At 40.0% G+C, this 19,626-nt stretch overlaps 1 protein-coding gene across 2 annotated transcripts in view; it reads left to right on the forward strand.

Annotated features, from left to right (window-relative positions):
* PRKD1 (protein kinase D1) overlaps positions 1-16,578 on the forward strand; it is a 313,565-nt gene extending 296,987 nt beyond the window's left edge. For both annotated transcript variants that reach the window (XM_045188313.2, XM_053928918.1), the window contains 2 exons: positions 14,734-14,819; positions 15,594-16,578. In XM_045188313.2, coding sequence (XP_045044248.2) covers positions 14,734-14,819; positions 15,594-15,812 — 305 coding nt within the window. In that variant the 3' untranslated portion in view covers positions 15,813-16,578. The remainder of the gene's footprint in view (positions 1-14,733; positions 14,820-15,593) is intronic.
* Positions 16,579-19,626: the final 3,048 nt, after the last annotated feature.

The following is a 19,626-nucleotide window of genomic DNA, read 5'->3' on the forward strand; positions in this document are numbered from 1 at the left end:
CACCAGTCAAGCAGTTTGAGATATAGTCCTATCTGCTATTCTAATTAGCCATCACTGACCTTTCTTGGGCTTCAGTTCCTCATCTGTAAGGCAGGGTAATGACTTCTGCCTCCATAAAGAGGTGGTAATCGAGACTGAATGAGGTAAAGGATGTGAGAGGCATCCATAACGGCAGGTGTGGGCAAGCCAAGGATTTGGATTTAGGAAGAGAACAGCGGAACGCTAAGTTAAGAATTGCTCTGGCGGGTAACCAAGAATTGATTGTATGATTTTAGAAAATATATGCACACCGATGATTCCCAAGTGTTCCTCAGACATATCTTTAATTGTATTGTTTTTCTTGGCATGAAAAGGCAAAAGGAAAATGTTACAGGGTCTCTGTAGCATACACAGATGTGTCAGAATGAAGAATTTCCTTAGCATGCATTTTTTCTGTAAGTGTAGACATGGACTTGGTGCAGCCTGGTGCTGTCTGTTGGAGTGCTGGAGCTGTCGTCCTGCCATGGGATCTTTGCAACGGTCCCCTTCCAAGTAGCTTGTTTCGGTCTGTAGTGGAACCCAGAAAGGTTAAGTCACTTGCCTCAGGTCACACAGCAGTACTTCATTTGTTTCTACTCCTTACACCATACACCGAAGGGTGCTTATTTCTCATGGCTTGATATGGAGGCCCTACAGGGAACGTTTTAAAGATGTTAATTATTTTTGCTATGATAATATCATAAGCCACATACTGGAATTCTTAATTGACCACTGAATTAACCAGGACTCTGTGTAAATCATAGAAACCTACCTCTAACTCACTTAGGCAGAAGATAATTTGACTCACACATCTGGGAAATCCAGAAGGTCAACATCATTCACGTGGATCTTGACGAGCGAGAGGTGGAGAAAGTGTCACATTTCTGTCTGTTCTGCCTTACAGTATGATGGCTCCCCTCACATTTGGACTCTTCATGTGGTTCAAAGTGATCCCCCATCAGCTCCAGGCTTACATGCTACTCACTGTACATGATCTCAGAATGGAAGAGTAATTCTCTCAGTAGCCCTAGAGCTGCTGACAAGGGCGCTGATTGGCTGTGCTTCAATCCCATGATACCGGAGGAACATCACATCATCAGCGCAGGAGTCTGGCCTGATGGCCATATGGGCGATGCGGAGTGCCTCCAGGTTAGAGGGAGAAAGTTCCTGCAGGGAGAAGATACTAGACTAAAAACAACCCTAAAAGCATTAACAGTGCCCAATATAAAAGTTGTTTTTGTTTTGTTTTGTTTTGTTTTGTGTGTGTGTGTGTGTGTGTGTGTGTGTGAATCAAGATATGATTTGAAAAGAGAAAATTTGAGGAAAACTTAACTTAGCATATGTTACAGATAAAATGAAGATTGTAAAATGAAATTTTGAGGAAAGTAATAATGGCTAATACTTCTATAACATCTGCACTATAACAAAGCACTACTTTAAACACTATATATATGAACTCATTTAATTGCTCTCAACCTTTGAGAAGATACTATTATTGTTTCCATTTTAAAGGTGAGGCGTTGCAGGGAGAGATGGTTAAGTGGCTTGCCCCGGTGGGACCCAGGTCCAAGTCCTGTCAACCAACTCCAGGGTAGATGCTGTTACCCACTGCTTTTATATTCTCCTGATTATCTTCCTAATGGATTTAACCATGCTGTCATGCTAAATTTTTAATATGCTTTTACATGCTGTAGAGCTAGAGTAGCCACACAGTTTTTAATAATGTCTAAAAATACAGGGAAACAGCCCTAACTGGTATAGCTCAGTGGGTTGAGCATCAGTTGTGCAAACCTAGAGGTCGCAGGTTCTAGTCCTGGTCAGAACACATGCCTGGGTTGCAGGCAAGTTCCCAGTTGGGGACGTGTAAGAGGCAACAAATTGATGTTTCTCTTACACATTGATGTTGTTTCTCTCCCTCTCTTCCTTTCTCCCTTTCCCTCTCTGTAAAAATAAATAATAAAATCTTTAAAAAATTAAAATTAAAATATAGGGAAACAGGATTACATTGTGGAAGACCTGAGTTGAGAGCTCTTCTACTTGAGTCCTCAGGACCTCCTTCAAGTTACTGATTCTCTTAGGTCTCGGTTTTCTTGACTGAAATGTGGTGATACAAGTTCCTAGCTCATTAGGTTATTTTAACTGTTAGATGAAATTGCACTGGAAAGTGCTCAAAACAGTGATTGGCATTTCTATAACTGCGACATCTATTGAACACTTTCTATTTCCCGATTACTTTACATGATCTGTACATCTATTTGTACATTTGTATTTAGTTATACACACACACGCACAACTACAATTTTATAGTTATGCAACTGAACACATATCGTTAATCACACTTATATATGTAGTTTTATATATATATACATATATATATGAAACTAAATACATTATTTAGTTATACATGTAACTAATAAGAATGTATGTGTACAATAAAACACTCCAGAATGAATCAGATTATTACAAATATGTGCAAGAGGAGATTCCAGGCCAGCATGAGAGGAAGTTTGGGGACATTTCAGTTCATTCTCAGGCAGTGTTGTGTGTTCCAACTTGTTTCATTTCATCGTTGTAACTATCCGATGGTCACTTGACATCTACCAGTGTATCCAGAATTACCCATGAATAATTAAACGTGGCCTTGGTCTCACCTCCGGTTTTCTCTCGTACTAGGCTAAGCTTAGCCCTCAGCATATCTGTCCTGTCATCCTTCTCAGTTCCTTGAAAGGACTTGTGCACTTACTTTAAAATACACCTTATTTGGTCATGTACCAAAATGTCCTCCCTTTCATTACATTTTTAGGAATTCCAAAACAACAAGAGAAAGGCCTGGTTATCCTTTATGTTTCTTGCATCTAGTACATCATAAGGGTGAATGCTGGATGGATGTTGAAAGAAAATTGCAAGCAAGACTCAGTCTGTGACTTAAGAAGTAGGTACTAAGGTGTAGAGCTTAGAAATGGGGAATGGACAGACTATCTCACAGAACACAGAAATGTTGGCAAAGCAGGGGATTCCTAATCATCTCACCAAAGAAACTCCTTGATTACAGCTCATTTTATTAAACAACCTGTCCTGCTCTAGCTCGAGGTCTATCACAGCCAGTTCTGAACTTTGATACGCCAACAGTTAATTGGGGGAGCTAGTTAAAAGTGGAAATTTGCAGGCTCCGCCCTTATAAAATGCCCCTCTGTACTGCGAATTAGGAAGCCCTTGGATCACACTTGGAAAAACACCACTTGAGAGCCCTTGCTCCTTAGGAAGAAATTAAAGTTAAATTCAGGAACCTCTGAAAGACCTGACAGCTGACAGTGCTCTAAAAAAATGTAAACTAAGTTTCAAATATCCAAATTTAGGTAAACGATGAAGTTTCTTTATAAAAAATTATCTTTAGAAGACAAAATATGTAAACTCCAGGAAATACAAAATTTGTATAAGAAAGAAGTAACTAACTTATGTGTCATGATTTTAAGCAGTTAGAAAAATGTAGGAAGAGAATCTTTTCAACACAGGGATATTCTTTTTTGAGAGGGCACAGATTCAGAAATTTGGTGTTACACGGTTATAGATTATAGGATATAGGGAATATATGTTACAATCCTACAGTCAGCAGGTAATAATAGTTATGTATAAACTACTCCACACAGTGCTTATTGATCTTAAATTTTAGGTAAACTTCATTCAGGCCAAGCGTGTCTAACTTCATTATAATTAGGCCAAAGAGTGTAAATCGTGAAACTTCCACAACACTGGGAAGGAGGAGGTCAGTGAATTTGTGAAGAGAGCCAAGAACCCTAAATTTCAGTGTTCACGTGGTTTTCTGCCTCGGGGAATGGATTGAGTTATACAGGTTTGCCTGTAAGATTTCATACATGACTTAGTCCTGAATTAATGCTTTTCAGTAAATGCTGCATTTTCGTGTGCACATACACAAAACACCCCACATCGTGTTCTAGGCATTGTTCTAAATTCCAACCGGCTGCTACATTAACGTAACGTAACTAACTTAATTGGGTGGAGGAGGAGGACAATAAAGTACAGTAGAGGAAACTGAAATGAAGTCATTCATCTTCTTTAATGGAAGGAAATCAGTGTTTCATTTTATTTAGTAAGGTGATTCTTTACAAACTATCTGTCATAATGGGCCAGTTTTATTTTAATTTCCCAACATACAGTATAAGGCAAAAGTAGCTGTACAGCTGTCTAATGGAAAGTAATGCAGTAATTAGTGGGTTTGGCTGGGGTGGGTGGGGAAATGCAGACAACTGTAATTGAACAATAAAATAATTTTTTAGAAAAAGAAAATAATACAGTAATTAATAACTGTTTTACATACTCACAAATGTAAACCTATTGTTGCCCCACCCTGTATAATTAAATATAATAAAAATGTGACAGCAATGTCAAAAAGCTATAAAAGTTCCCAAAGACTCGGCCTCACTTTCTGTACTTACCACAAGCAGGTAGCAGATCTCAGAGCCGCACTGGCCCACGGAGTGGCACCAGCCCACAGCTCCTGAAGCGTGCAGAAAAGATTCTGTGCTGCTTATTCGCAGGTGCACAGGTGACAGAAGAAAAATTTTAAATAGTTAAAGGGTCATCGCTGGAGAGCAGGTCTAATAATGAGATGAAAGGTTTTTATTTTTCATTTTGAACTCTTCTTACTGACTGATTTAGATCTTTTACCAGGTACCTATGGCACTTCCAAAAAAAAATAATAAAAATGAACAAAAGTACGTGGAGGGAAAGTCGGCTCCAGGGATAAATGGAGTGCAGCCTTTCGCATAACTGTGGTTCTTTCCTGCTGGTCTAAAAGCCGTTTAAGGTTTTAAATAAGTAAACAAACAATGTATAAAATATTTTATATAGCAATAGTATTCACTGAAGAACCAGAGAGGGGTATTTCCTTTTCTGTAACACCAGGCCTTGCATGATGCCCGAGCAGATGAAGAAGATACAGTTTAAATCTCTAAACTATCTATGCCCACACAAAGGGGAATTTTCAAATGGGAAAGTCAAACGAAGTCTCTTTTCTACATTCCATCAGTTGCTCAAGATCACAATACACATCTCAAACTTTCTTTTTTATATATGACTCTTGCTTTCCCTCAAGTTTATTCTTAGAGGAAGAAGATAACCAAGTGATGTGCATTGTATAGCTGGTGAAGTGAGATATAATTTGCAAGTCATCTCACGAGGAGAATGAGGGCAAACCAGTAGCGATGGGAAAGCATTTGTTAGAATAAAAGTGCATTTCCATCGTTAAATGGAATCCATGTGTTCCATTAGAGATACATGGTAGATTCGAGGACGGTCAGTAATAGACTAGGAGGATCACCAGACAAATTACTGTTTTTTCTTTTGAGTTTTGATATTCCTTTGTATGCTATTAGGGAGGCAAACAGGCAGTAAACAAGACAGAGGCAGCCTCGGAAATTGTCTCACAATGAGCCCCGACCCCGCAGACAGAGATCATTTTCTGTGTTCACAGGTGAAGTCGGAAGAAGCACCTATTCTCAAGTCACCTGCTGTGATGTTACTGCTCAGCTTCATAGTCACATGATTAGTTGGTATTATCAAGAATTAAGATCAGACACGAAGCCTTGACATACCACATATAAAAAGTGGGGAAAGGAAATGTCCTTGCATTAATCCTCCAGTTTGTCTTTCCTTCAGGAACGCCAGACTGACGGTGCGCCAGAGACACAGACTTTGCCCACTTTGTGCTCCACGGTCTCCGTGGGAGTATTTCTGCCCCTTCCTTTCCCAGATTAGCACAGCTATAAGTTATGCTTCTAGCTGGTGTCAATCCTCTGTTGACATTTAAGTACAGTGTAGAATATATGGCATCTCAAGGCAGAGAATGTCACTAAATTTATCAAAGCATCTAAATGTTATTTTAAAAGCAATTTTTGCTATTCAGTGTGGTAAATTCAAATAAAATTGGTCACAAGTGTGTTTTTCTCCCAGAATTTGGAGATGGAAAATACAGCCAGTACAAACACAAAGCAAAGCTAAATAAAAGCCTAGCACCATTACCGCATGGTATGTTTTCAAAATTCAACAGTGTTCCAGAACACTGAACACTTAAGTTGGAAGTAGCACTTTACCATGAAAAGGAACCAGCTGTAGGTCCCTTTTCACTACATATTGTTCAAAACAAAAAATAACCTCATTGAAAATAAGCCTTGTATAGATGGGACCCAGAAAACCAATGGTATGAGAAACAAAGGAAAGATAATTATCATTTTAATAATTAAACTCTGTTTGTAACAGCTTATGAAGCTTGAAGATCCAGCAAGCCTGCTGAATATTAACGAGTAGATTTATTTGTCAGCATATTAGCACCACTGTCAGACGTAGCAGCATGGAGGAGACGCCGGGGACTAGTCAGTGAACTGCTTACAAATGCTTGATGGGGGGCCAGGAGCTTCTATGACGATCGATAAGCCAGAGTGAACTATGCAGATCAGAACTTCCACTAGGGTTTAACATTTTAAACAATCTCTACTTAAAATTCTGAGATTACTTGTGTTTAACTTTTTTTTAAAAAAAGAGCGTGTATTTTATTCAATAATAAGGGACTTTAACATTATGAGCCAAAGATTAAAGTAATATCTACTTGTAACATGAATATTTTAAGTTCAACTGAGTTAATATCTGAAAAGATGCCCACCAGGAAAGGAATTGTTTATTTTGATAGCAGATAAAATATAACTAATGGCATTTTCTCTCACAATTAGTTTGTAGAGAAAAACTGATCAAAGGAAGTTTTAGCAAAAACATTAGCGATTGATTATAAGTGCTCAAAAATTGGCTGTTTATTTGCCCCCCAAGTTGAATTATTTTTATGCATCCCAATTGTAATTGTAAAAATTTCACTTCTGATACAGGAGGTCTGTCCAGAAGGTATCCAGCCATGTAATATGAAAAATAGAGACACTTATTGAAGAAAATAAAAGATACAAGAAACATTGTTCACAAGACAATGACACCTTAGTCCCCTTCAAAGTAGGCAGCTTGGGACCTCAGAGTTCTCCCAATTGCCATCAGCTGCTCGTTGTATTTTCCTGAATCTCACTGACAGTCTGAAATCTCTTCCCTTTCAAAGGTGATGTAGTTTTGGGAAAAACCAGAAGTTGCAAGGTACCAAATCTAGACTGTAGTGGGGCTGAGTCACCTGGGTGACTTGATGTTTTGCAAAAAAAAAAAAAACCTGCACAAGACATGACACATGAGTAGGCACATTGTAGTGATGAACCTGCCAATCACCAGTTGCCCATAGCTGTGGCCTCATGAATCATCCAAACAGTTTCCATGGAGGAATATTCAAGCTTAACACAAAATTTAATGCAGATTCGTTGCTGTACTTGTACAGTCATTTTGAATGTGACTTCCACACAGTACACATGCTCACTCAATGGCATCTACCACCCCCACTGACTATTACAGTGAAGTCATCATTGTTCACACATGAACATTCCAGTCCACTCTCCTTGGCTGCCAGGTTACATTGATGTCACACAAACCATTCTCGTTATGTTAACAATGGCAGGGCTTTTTAACTCAACTATATCATATGACACCTGAATAGATGTAGAGATAGCAGGGTAGAGGAACAACAAGGTTTAAATATTCTGTAACTTTGCTTTCTTCTACAATCACAACACAGAATAATATTTTAAAATACAGGCTGTTAAAAAATCTTATCTAACCCCTCTACTGCTCCACAGTACCAGTCCACTGAGGAGTATCCATTGATGGAAAATATGCAATCACAAGGAGCCCCGTTTCTTCTTAATTTGACCCTAACTTGCACAATGAGCAAAATTTGTCTGTTTATGCTCACTGGTAGAACAAGCCCAATCCTTTTTACAAATAAAAGCTCATCTCAAAGGTTTGAAAACAGCCATCATAATCACCCTGAGCCTCTCTCTTTTTTTTATTTCTTGACATTCAGTTTTTCTTTCAGCCTCCTGCTATCCCTGGTTCAGACACTTCCCTCTCTACTGATGTTCTTTAAATCAAACCAAAGTACTGCTCCAACTAAAGGCTCAGTGAATCCAGGAGTAAAGTGATGCCACTACTTCCCTCATTATAAAGAACATTTCTTTTAGCACAGCACAATAAAGTGTATTTGATTTGGGGGCCATAAGTAGATTCACACTGAGTTTACGGTGGATTGAGAACCTGAATCCTTTCTCATGCATGTTGTTGACGAGCCAAGCTTTCCAGTTCTGTTCTCAGACCTGTTTCAGTAGATGGGGAGGTGGGACCTAAATAGAGGACTCAGTTTCCTTTGTCTCCATCAAATATCTTAACTAGTACGGCCCAAATCTTCAGACTGTAGATACTTTGGAACTAACTAAAAAAAACCCTCTAAATGATATTAGTGTGCAGTGAAAGTAAAAGATCCTCATTCACCCTGAACATCATTGGAATAATATAACCATATTTTGATTTTTATTTTAACCCCCCTGCTTGGGGGCTGCTGTATGCTGTGTTTGAGCAGTTCAGGATTTCCAAGATTGGGTTGCCAGTCTTCAGGAAGGCAACGAAACTGCTTGTGAAGCCAAGGAGTGACCATTGACAGTATAACTTTGTACAGAAGAAAGAACTGGGAAAAGAAAGACGTGGGCTCAAGTCTCTGAAGGCCTTGCACTCGTCAGATTGCAGTAATTGGCACAGGAACGAGTGAGACGATGGTTTCCAGCGGCCTTGTTGGCTGCCGGCAGCCTCTGGTTCCAGCCCCGGAGAGGAGCATCCCAGTTAGTGTTGCCCGGCAACAGCTTCTGGGTAGAGCTGGAATGTGAAGGGTTGCAAAGTGATTTTTAAAATAAACACACAGCTTACCATCAGTGTGAAGCAAACCAAGGGAGAAATACTGAGGGCTACACTGTGACAGGCTATGAGGCAGAATGGAAAACGAAAAAGAAAAGAGAAGGCAGGGGGCTTGGGGGCTGACACGTGATGGCTCCATCACTAGAATGATAGTTCTGACCTGGTTTCTTTTTTGCAAATTTGTACCTGGAAAATTTCTGGGTAGACAGAAGACAATCTGGAAAAAACAAATTTAAAAAAAAAAGACTATGTCTGGGCAGACAGGTCAGCCTCTAGGTTTACCAGTAATTTCTCTTCTGTAAAATCAACCCCATCTGTATTGCAGATAGTGTCATCATTGTTCTGATTTTCTGATAGAAATCACTGATGCTCTGATCTCTTACATTTTGTGGAGCTGTGATGTCCTACCATCCAGGAATAACTTTAGCCAAATATGCAAACCGTATGAACATGATGTGGACATTAAAATTTAGAGCTGAGAAAATGGTTATTTAAATTTCTCATTAATGTAGTCAATCTACCAAATGCTATTTAGCAAGCACTTTTCTAGTGCATTAAATGATGTATTTTAAATATTAATGAAACTCTTATGCACAAACAAATACACATCTGTATGACTTTAAAGGAACTAAAATCTAGTGGGGAGAATGGGGGCGTCAGGCATGTACTAACACAGCAAGAGAAGGGGACTGGAGGGTGACCGAGAGGTGTGGCCTAAGGGACCTACTATGTATTCAAATCTGCCCAGTTCCATTCTTCCTGTGGGATTCTCTCCAGGCTTTAGATGCCTTTCAGTTTAGCCGTAGCAATGGCCCATGCTGACGGACCCTCCACATACACCGACTCTATTGTGTCCCCCACGTGGTATTTGCTTTGAAATAGAGAATGACTGCAACGTGGTTCCCACAATTTCAAAGATAAGCCTGTGTTTTGGTACCAGAACAAAGTGGAATCCATACAGTTATTCTGGTGGAACACTTCTTTTCCTATTAAGATGTAAAGTCCTGTAGCGTCTGCATATACCATTTAATTTTGGTTTTGTTCAGATATGCTTGTGCACCTGGCAAACAGACCACACAGGACCAGGTATCCCAGCATCTGCTGGAAGACCCATTCTGGTAAAAGAGGACATTTGATAACATTTTCTCTTCCCTTTCCTGACATTTCAGTCTTTCAATGGTTGGGACAATGAGAGAAAGTGCTGCACAGGAAGTTAAGGGGAAAGTAACTGTATTAGCCCAGAATTTATTGTCACAAGAAAAGGAACAGTAGACTTCAAAAAACATACTTCTTTACATTTTTTTTAACTTATAGGAAATATTAATGTGGATCCATTTTAGAAAGTACAAAACTGCTTGTGAGGGATAGGAAATCCTTTAAAAATGAAAATAAAATTTGAACCAGAAAATTATTTAAAACTTGTCAATAAAATATAAAAAAAGACTCCCCACATTGCCCCAGCATGGCTGTCCAAGGTGTTCAGAAAGCTTGGACCTAAGACAATTTATTAATAATACGGGAGGAAGGGATTGAGTTTAAGGATGAATAACAGAACAGTGTCAGGAAGTCTAATTCCCACAATTAAATGGACAGGTATAATCAGAAAATAATTTTATCACTCTCTGAAAAAGTAGGCATGGTATTTATTACAGAGAGAAGGTGCAACGAGGCACTGCCTGCTTTGTTCCTGTTTTTCTCCCAGAGCTCCAGCTTCCTCTCCCCTTCCCGTTGGGCACTGGCGCCACCCCCCCCCCCCATGGTGCCGCTGTGTCAGCACGCAGCCTTTCTTTGTGACTTTCCAGTCTGCTGCAGCCCTCTTCTCCTTCCTATTTCCCACTGCCAAGTCATGGTCTTTCTCCTATGCTTTGTTTTTGAGAGAAGTTCACAGAATGGCCTGATTTTATGTCGGTCTTTCCCCTGGTCTCTCCCTCTTCCCCTTCCAGTGACACAGGTTCAAAGGCATGCCCTCCCATGTTCCCTTTAGATCCAAATTCTGAGTCTGGAGTTGAGTTTTGGAACAGGAGTTGGGGTCCCATTTGGACTTTTTTTCCTGACTGTCAGCTCCTTCTGGGACTGCTCCAGCTACTCCAGTTTTATGAGACTTTGCTCCTGTGCTGCTGGCTTCACCCTTCTTTGGTGTGGATCCTTCACACTCACTGTATCACACGCGGTGGTCTCTGCTGGAGCTCGGCCTGAGGAAATGGAGGTATCACAAGATGACACTCAATGGCAGCTATGAAATGCAGTTAATGTTCAGAACTGGACATGCTGCATATTGAAGAAGCTAACAGAGGTGCTCTTAGAGCCATTGGGAGTAGTTTTGAATGAATCATAGATAAAATGAGAGATGCCACGAACTTAACACAGGCCAGAGTTTTCTGAATTTCTAAAAGGGCGCGGGGATAAGATGGATTCTGAAATAATTCAACAAAAATTTAATATTTATCCTTGACAAAATCCTAGAATAAATGATTGAATAGTTTACAAGCATTTAGGAAATAAATTCCAGTGGTTTGAAGGAAATGACTAAAAGTTAAGAGTGGTCCATATTAGTTTACTTAGAATTTATTACTCCAGACTACTTGTATTTTCTTTTTAAATAGGATTGCCAGATTGGTAGAATAAATAATACCAAGGACTATTGTGTCTTGACCATAATAAAACATTTTTAAAAAATCTCCCATAGTGGCCTTTGGGGAAGATGACAACATATGCAGTAGGTGGGCGACTCTGAGGAAGAAACATTATGCTTGTCTATCGGCCTCTTCAAAGAACAATTACTAGTCATGACAGTTGGGAGTAAGATCTGTGGTAGAGTCATCAAGCCCTCTATTTAAGCCTTATTCCAAAAACAAGTTCATAATAATATGATTAATACAAAGCAGATAGGCTTACTCAGTTAGGAAGTGGTAGAAAGCTCAAGAAGCAGTCCCTCCGATAGGGGATCACATCACATTGTGAATAGTCTGAACACTGAAATGTTGAGCTAAAGTCACATATATATAATTGTTTACAAAGTCCTTAATGTACACACACACATTTTAATACATAAAAGTGTGGTAAAAACAACTAAAAAGAACTTAATGTTTATAATTGGACAAAATCAATTAGTTTTGACGTTGTTATCAGTTAATAGTTAATAATAAGGAGCCAATGGCCTGATCTGCTGATTGCCACAGTGTTGCAAGCATGTGCTTCAGAACTGGTCCCCAGCACACTCAGCTCTCTTACCCAGTAGATGCTCTCTCACTTAGACCAAGCTAAATGACCTCTGAAGTTTCAGGTTTTCCTTTTATATAAACTGGAGATCAAAATAATAACTACTGTCACAGGATTATAAGGACTCCCTAAGAATACAAATGAAAAATTTTTGAAAAGGAAAACCCTGAGTCCTAGGCTGTATGAAAATGTCTGTGTGTAAAAATAATAATTGACAGTTAATGGTGAGGAAGTTCTGGTCCGTGATGAACAGGGACATTGAAAAACAGCTAGTGAACATTAAAACAAGGATGCACAGGAAGACAGAGGCATCTGACGGACACTGAAGGGTCTGTAGAAGGTGATGTGAAGGTCAGTTACTATCTCCAAGACTTGAAGAGCTGTCGTACAGAAGAACCAAGTTTTTCATGGCACCTGGAACATACACAGGTGCAGTGTGGGTAAGTTATGAAAAGACAACCTTGGGCACACGGTAGGAGAAGAGTTCGTGTTCCCAGTGTTGCGCAACACGTTTGACATAGAAATACATTGGACCACTGGAGAGAGTCACGCGGATCCTAGCTAGCTGTATTTCAGAAGTACTAAATAAAACTTTTTTTTGAGTAGGATATTAAAGATCAAAAATTAAAAATGGTTCATTTTATTATATGTTTGTGTGTGTGTGTTTGTGTGTGTACATGTTCTGCCTTTGCAACTAGATTGGGAGTTTCCAGGGGGCCACATATTTTTTTTATTCCCTAAATAATTGCCAACAGTAATTTCTTAGGGAAGATTTGGTGAATGAATTGATAAGTGAATGGTTGATACATGCGTACAAAAACATGGCCAACAAGCAACATCGTTAGGAAAAAGAACGTGTTAGAATTTCTTTTAAAATATATATTTAGTGAAAGACATTTGGAAGGTACAGTTAATGCTGGATTGTTTGGGAGTTAGTGAGTAAAAAGGATGTTTCAGAAGGAGTGACAAGTGGACTGGAGCTTCAGACACTAAGGGTGCATGAATTTTCTCAGAAACACCAGGTTCCCAACATTTAACTTCAGGTTCTAACATTCAGTAGTTAGTTATTTCTATTTTCTGCTGCCAAGAGCTACAAAGTAGATTTATAAATTCACAGATACACAATTTGACGCACATGTATTCCGTCTGATTCTCTCCATATACCCTGCACCATTTTCCCTCGGAGGTACTTGTCTTTGTTTTGCTGTGCTTATTCAGGTCACCTGGGCACTGGGGCTTAGTCAGACTTGGGATTGTATGCTTCATTCAGCAGAACAATTTTTTACCTTCACATACTCCATTCCCTTCAGCCTCTTCTAGTTTCTCTTCCTGGCAGTCCGGCCCTCCCCATTAGGCCGTGCGGTTCACTGTTGGGGCCCATTTGGGCACAAACCAGACCTTTTGTTGAGTTACTGTACTCCTACCCTCCTAATTATAGAATTCAAAACAGAACGAGTGAACTAAACACATGTATTTATTCCCTGCAGTGTCTAGGGACGCGTCATGCTGTGGCGTGCCCACAGCAGCACGTAAGCTCTCCCTTCATCCCTCACACTCCACTTTTGCTCTGTGACTTCACAGCAGCAAGAACAGAAGGTGCACTTTATCCACCAGTGAGTAAATCATGTGAATGGATGTTTTAAAACGCATACCCAGTACACAGTGCACTAAGAGAGCTGTACTTTCTACAGCCCTCTGAGAACATGTTTGGAATTTGAAATTGTACTGAGTGTAGTGTTTCCAAAAGTAGCATAGCTCAGGCCAGGGCATATAGGCATAGACAGCATTTAAACGTGCTATTGCATTTACTTTCTCCAATCAAAGAATTCTTAGGTGTTTGATTCTACAGCCTTTGGCGCAGAACAGTACCAGAGAGAAACAGTTCTAAATTACCAGCAGACTGTAGATATCATTTCTCTTTGCCTGATAACAGGAAGGATTCTGATTCATTCTGGTTGAATGAAGCGATCTTTTTTCCAGGTGACTTCCGGACTCCTGTGTCAGTCTGTATTTTCAGGTCCATACATGCTGATGATTCAGGACTTAGTGGCTTGGGGAAGTAGGGGAGTTAATTCCCCCCCCTTTTTTTTATCAGTGAAAGAGATAAAAGTCTTCTCCTGGTGGGCCATTGGTTTTTAGGCTATAAGATCATCATGAATCCTGGCCCACATTAGGCTTCATATTTTGCCTTTGAAATGTGGTATCCAGATGTTGGACATTTAATTTAAGACTACGAATCTCATTATGTACATTCAAACTTTAAACACATTTTACATCAAAATTAGTAAATGGCTTTTCTTGAATAGTACTTTTATCCTGTCATCAGCGCAGGGTGTATTTAAATGATACATGTTTAAATAAAACTTCTACTTTAGAAAAATGTATTAAAGATGAAACCAAGAGAAGTTGAGACCCTGCTCACGAAAGACTCATACTCCTTTCTCCACAATTGTTTCCAGTTTCATTTTTCAGCATCCAAAATAAAATGAAGACCGAAGATTTAGAATTCTCGGGTGAGTTTTTCCAGGCTCTAGTGCCCGCTGTCACTGCTGCACTGACGGTGTGCACTAGCAGGTGTGAAATAAACTGTAAGTGAATTATGCGTACGTTCTGGATATGTCGTCTATTTTTACCAATCATTGACATTTTTTTCAGCCATCGATCTTATCAATAACTTGCTGCAAGTAAAAATGAGAAAGCGCTATAGTGTGGACAAGACCCTGAGTCACCCGTGGCTACAGGTAAAAATCAATCACTGGATATTTCCTCAGCCAGATGAGTTTCTGAATATTTGTAAGATTTTGATAGTCATATATAAAAATCTTTTCTCATATTTAGAGGTGTAATTCTAATATCAATTTGTTGGTCAAAATGAATGCAACTGCTTAGGACTTAATAACAATTTAGTGTTTCCAAACCTCTCTCTCAGGAAAATTGGAGAAATGCAGCACACACACCTGCACACACCAAACCAAAACCAAGAAACCTAAGGGTCACAACAAAGCGCCGAGGGCCAGATTTCAAACGCATCTGTAGGTGCAGTTCTGATAAATGTCCACGTCGACACCCACCTGGTCATGCACTGTACTTGTTTGCACTTGTATTTTTAAAGCCTAGACTAATATTCACAGAACAAATGAGTGACAAATAAAAAGAACATGTGTGGGTATGTGTTTGCTTTCTCTTAAATATCTGTTACTTTCACATTGAATTTGAAGTTTAGAAAAATGGTGCTCTGGAATACCGAAGGGTTATTTGTAGTCATTAAATGTCAGAGGAACGCCAACAATCCTGATTTCTGGTTCGCCAGCATCGACAGCATGCGTTTGCAAAGTCGAGGCGAGCAGGATGGCATTGGTGCCGATGCCGTCACTTCAGGGGTCCTGATGAAAGGGCGTTGGTAGAGTGCAAGCAAAAAGGGTCCCTCACCAGCTGTGGGAACTGACAACATAGGAAATAGTGTTCTCATGAGTTTTAATCATCTCCATGGTAATATTTTGGAATTTCTTCATCAGGATTATCAGACTTGGTTAGATTTACGGGAGCTGGAATGCAAGACTGGGGAGCGCTACATCACCCACGAGAGCGATGACTTGAGGTGGGAGCAGTATGCAGGCGAGCAGGGGCTGCAGTACCCCACACACCTGATCAACCCGAGTGTGAGTCACAGCGACACTCCTGAGACTGAAGAAACAGAGATGAAAGCCCTCAGCGAGCGTGTCAGCATCCTCTGAGTTCCATCCCCTATAATCTGTCAAAACACTGTGGAATTAATAAATACATACGGTCAGGTTTAACATTTGCCTTGCAGAACTGCCATTATTTTCTGTCAGATGAGAACAAAGCTGTTAAACTGTTAGCACTGTTGATGTATCCGAGTTGCCAAGACAAATCAACAGAAGCATTTGTATTTTGTGTGACCAACTGTGTTGTATTAACAAAAGTTCCCTGAAACACTAAACGTGTTATTGTGAATGATTCGTGTTATATTTAATGCATTAAACCTGTCTCCACTGTGCCTTTGCAAATCAGTGTTTTTCTTACTGGAGCCTCGGTTTGGTAAGAGTCTACAGAGCCTGTCCCTGAGACAGGCCCCGAGTGTCCCCCAAGAATTGTCATGCGAAGCCCACTCTTGAAGAGTAGATCATTACCAGTGTTCTGTGAACAGCTTGAAAATTCATGTGGAAAAAAGAACAGAGGGTGGGACAATGGATGTATGACCCTAAGACACAAGTGCATGAGAATTTTACTGTATCATTTCAAGTCCTTTACCTGCCTGGTGTGCCTCGGTGTGTTTAAACTCAAGCAAATGCACCTAGGCATGCCTGCTACTCTTATGCCTAAATGCCTTAGAAATGTAAACTGCCAGATGTAGCAGATCCGTTTCACCTTTCTTAACAATACCTGCTGTACTATGGAAAACCAGCAGCTAAGCAACCTTTTTGCCTTTGTGTATTTTTCAATAACAAATAAATATTCTTGTCAAAATATGTGTCCATTGGAGTTATTTTCATTTATAGTTCGCACTAGTATTTTCAGGCCAATAAGGAGCAGGCATCTATCTACTCAAAAAGCAGAAATGGAACTTACCTTCATTTGCTCGGAAGCCATAAAAGTATGTTTCCAAGTGTAGTGAAGCCTTTCTGTCTTGCATACCAGCTAGTTTCCAATCGAAAAGAAAGCTTTCAAAGAGAAAAAGGGCCAAAGCCAAACAGGAAGAACACTTGAAGGCCTAAGTAAGAATGTTGCAAGTAGCTTCCCGATTTAGTCGGTATATGCCAGGGATGGATTCGAATAATGGTTCCAGGTCCTTCTATATTATATGGACAAGAAGGTTCTGAAGTGAACTACAAAAACACACGAAGACTGGAAAATCATTTCTGAAGAGAAAGCCAGCTGAAGGGAAGTGCTGTAGCATGGGGAAGAGGTGACTTCATAGACTTGAGGTCTGTGGGGTAGGTGATATATATGGGTAATGTGGGTGGTATGTCTTTATAGCAGGGTAATAATGAACTTTTGTGATTACTGTTACTATGTAACAAAAGGTCATAATGAATGTATGGAAGAATTTTGTTTTGAAATACTTGAATACATTAGGTAAGTATGTTAAGACTGCAACCATTATTTACAGTTGGAGAAATGGGGCAGAATAGTTGATTTTCCCAGTGGTTAGTGACTACTTTGTATTATTACTTATTCCTTATTCTAAGGGATCTGAAATTTATTCTGTGTAGGTCTTAGGACGCCATTCAAACTTTTTAATTTAACCTTTATTGTATTTTCTTTCATCTGCAGTATTAAAATGGCTACACAAATTCACCAATTTTCATGTTTTTTTAATGCACGCTGATATGACAGCTGTCAAGATACGATCTAACAAAATTGTTTTGAATTAAGTTAAAGACAACTAAGCACTAATAGAGCCATCTTACAGAAAAAAGCCAAAAAAACTTTTTGTCCAACCCAACATTACACGACATGGGCCAGTCGGTAGTCTGTTTAACACGAGAGGCAAGCCAACATTTCCGATGCAGAACTGTCTTCTGATTCCGACAAAAAAAAGGGAAGTGACAGAGGTATGTTTTAGGGAAGGTGTGTCCTCTGTCATTGTTACAGAGGCAATATTCTTTAAACAAGGACATCAATAGCCCCCCTTCCCAACACACTAAACATTGCTGGCCTCTGCACACCCCGAACCATCAGAAACACACTGCCCCGGTTCTTGTTTGTGGCTTGAGCAAGAGGACGGTGCTGAGGAAAATATTTTGATGAGCAGTTCTCTGGTAATGTCCGTTATCTCTGAGGAAGAGGTGATACTTGCATTTCGTGAAGGGAGACCATTTGAGAAGTACCTGGTCAGCCATTGCATGAATGTGTGAAGTAAGACAAGCTACTTGAGGATAAGAAAGCCACCTGTCTCCTCTCTGCATCCACTATCCAGTCACTGATAAGTTCGACTACCTCTGTGGAGTCATTATGTTTTTCATACTGTTTGTTTAAACCTCTCTTTAGAAACCAAACACTGGTTTCTGAAGATACACCAAGGCCCATGGAAAAGGGACAACTGGTTTTAGTTTCCAAAAGAGGACAAGCTCTTTCCTCTCAGCATTCACACATTGTTGGGAACTTTGTCCTCTCCACCCCATCCCCTTGCCTTGGTAACTCCTACCCCTCCCCTCCGACAGAGTTGACTGCCTCTTCTTCTTGTGCATGCCTCCCGCTTTCCTGTTTCTTCTCATGCCTTATATTTTTGTTGTTGTTGAAAACTGGGTATTTTAATATATTGTAGTAACCGTGTTATGACCCCTCTGTAGCCTCCTTCCATGGCTTGGATGCCAGATGGGACTATTAATCAAAGAAGTCATAACCATTTTAGAAAGGGTGAACTCACGTTTGACCGTGTTTTCCGTAGGACACCGAATTTGAGATATCTTGAAGGTATTTAGATATGTGTCTGGCATTTAGGGTGGTTGTTGCTGCTTGTTCAGTAAATTTCCAGGATCAGCTCCCTAGATTCTGCCCCACTGGAGTGTGCCACCGCTGCTGTCACTGCTCAGCTTCAGTTTGTGTGGGGCTGTAGTTTTTATTTGTAAGCCTTGCTTCCCAGAGGCCGCCTTTGGAACAGCATAGGTTAGTGGTCCGACAGTGATAGTTCAGGGATTGTTTAATTTAAGCACCTTGAGCCGGTAAGACTTCAATGCTTCACTGATAGAGTTGAGTATCGGGGAGGGTGGAACAGTTAATGTTTCTTTCCCCCCAAGCTCCCTCTGTATGTCCAAGGTCTTACATTCGACCAGGGGAGGAGTAGGTGTCTCAGGCTGTCTCTTCGACGTGTGTGTGCATCTTCGTACGTGCATGTAGCCTCTCAGCCACCAGGGATCTGTAGCAGCCTTCTCTGTATCTTCCCATTAAATGTCAGTGGTTCCACCCGTCTTCTCACTACCCCAGTGAGTACTGTAACCTCAGGATAGCTGTACCACTGGCCTCCCATGATTGTTCACCATTGAAATTGGCATTGTTTTTGACAATAACCCTGGAAATGGGTTTTTCCATGTTCTGCTCCAAGTCAAGTCTGCCTCCCTCTATCAGTAAGACTCCAGGGTTTCCCCAGCCTTCCCCACCCTAGTAGGACTGACTTGTCCCAGAGCTGAGCCGACAGGGGAGGGTGGCAGCAGGCTAAAACACCACAGATTCCCATTGTTCGTACTGAGGGTTGGTAGTTTTTTCTGAACAAAATAAAATTCATTGTATGCCCTTGGCCAATTTCCAAAGTCCTAAAATGGTTGTTTTGGAAAAATTTGCCAGTTATATATCTTTGCTCTTTGGGAAAAGATTTGCTGAGTTTCTCCCTCCACTGTTTTGGAAGTCCCCAGAGATAATAATATTAACCTCACTTTAAGAATATTCATAAGATGTTGAACACCCTAAAAACTTATATATATATATGTACATATATATATATATCTATTATAAATTTTAAAAACATAAATTTGGAGAAAATATCCAGAGAATTCCAAGTTTTCTTATTTATTCAGGTTTCTCATGATG

Source organism: Desmodus rotundus, chromosome 7, assembly GCF_022682495.2.
Source record: "Desmodus rotundus isolate HL8 chromosome 7, HLdesRot8A.1, whole genome shotgun sequence".
NCBI classification, from domain to species: Eukaryota; Metazoa; Chordata; class Mammalia; order Chiroptera; family Phyllostomidae; genus Desmodus; species Desmodus rotundus.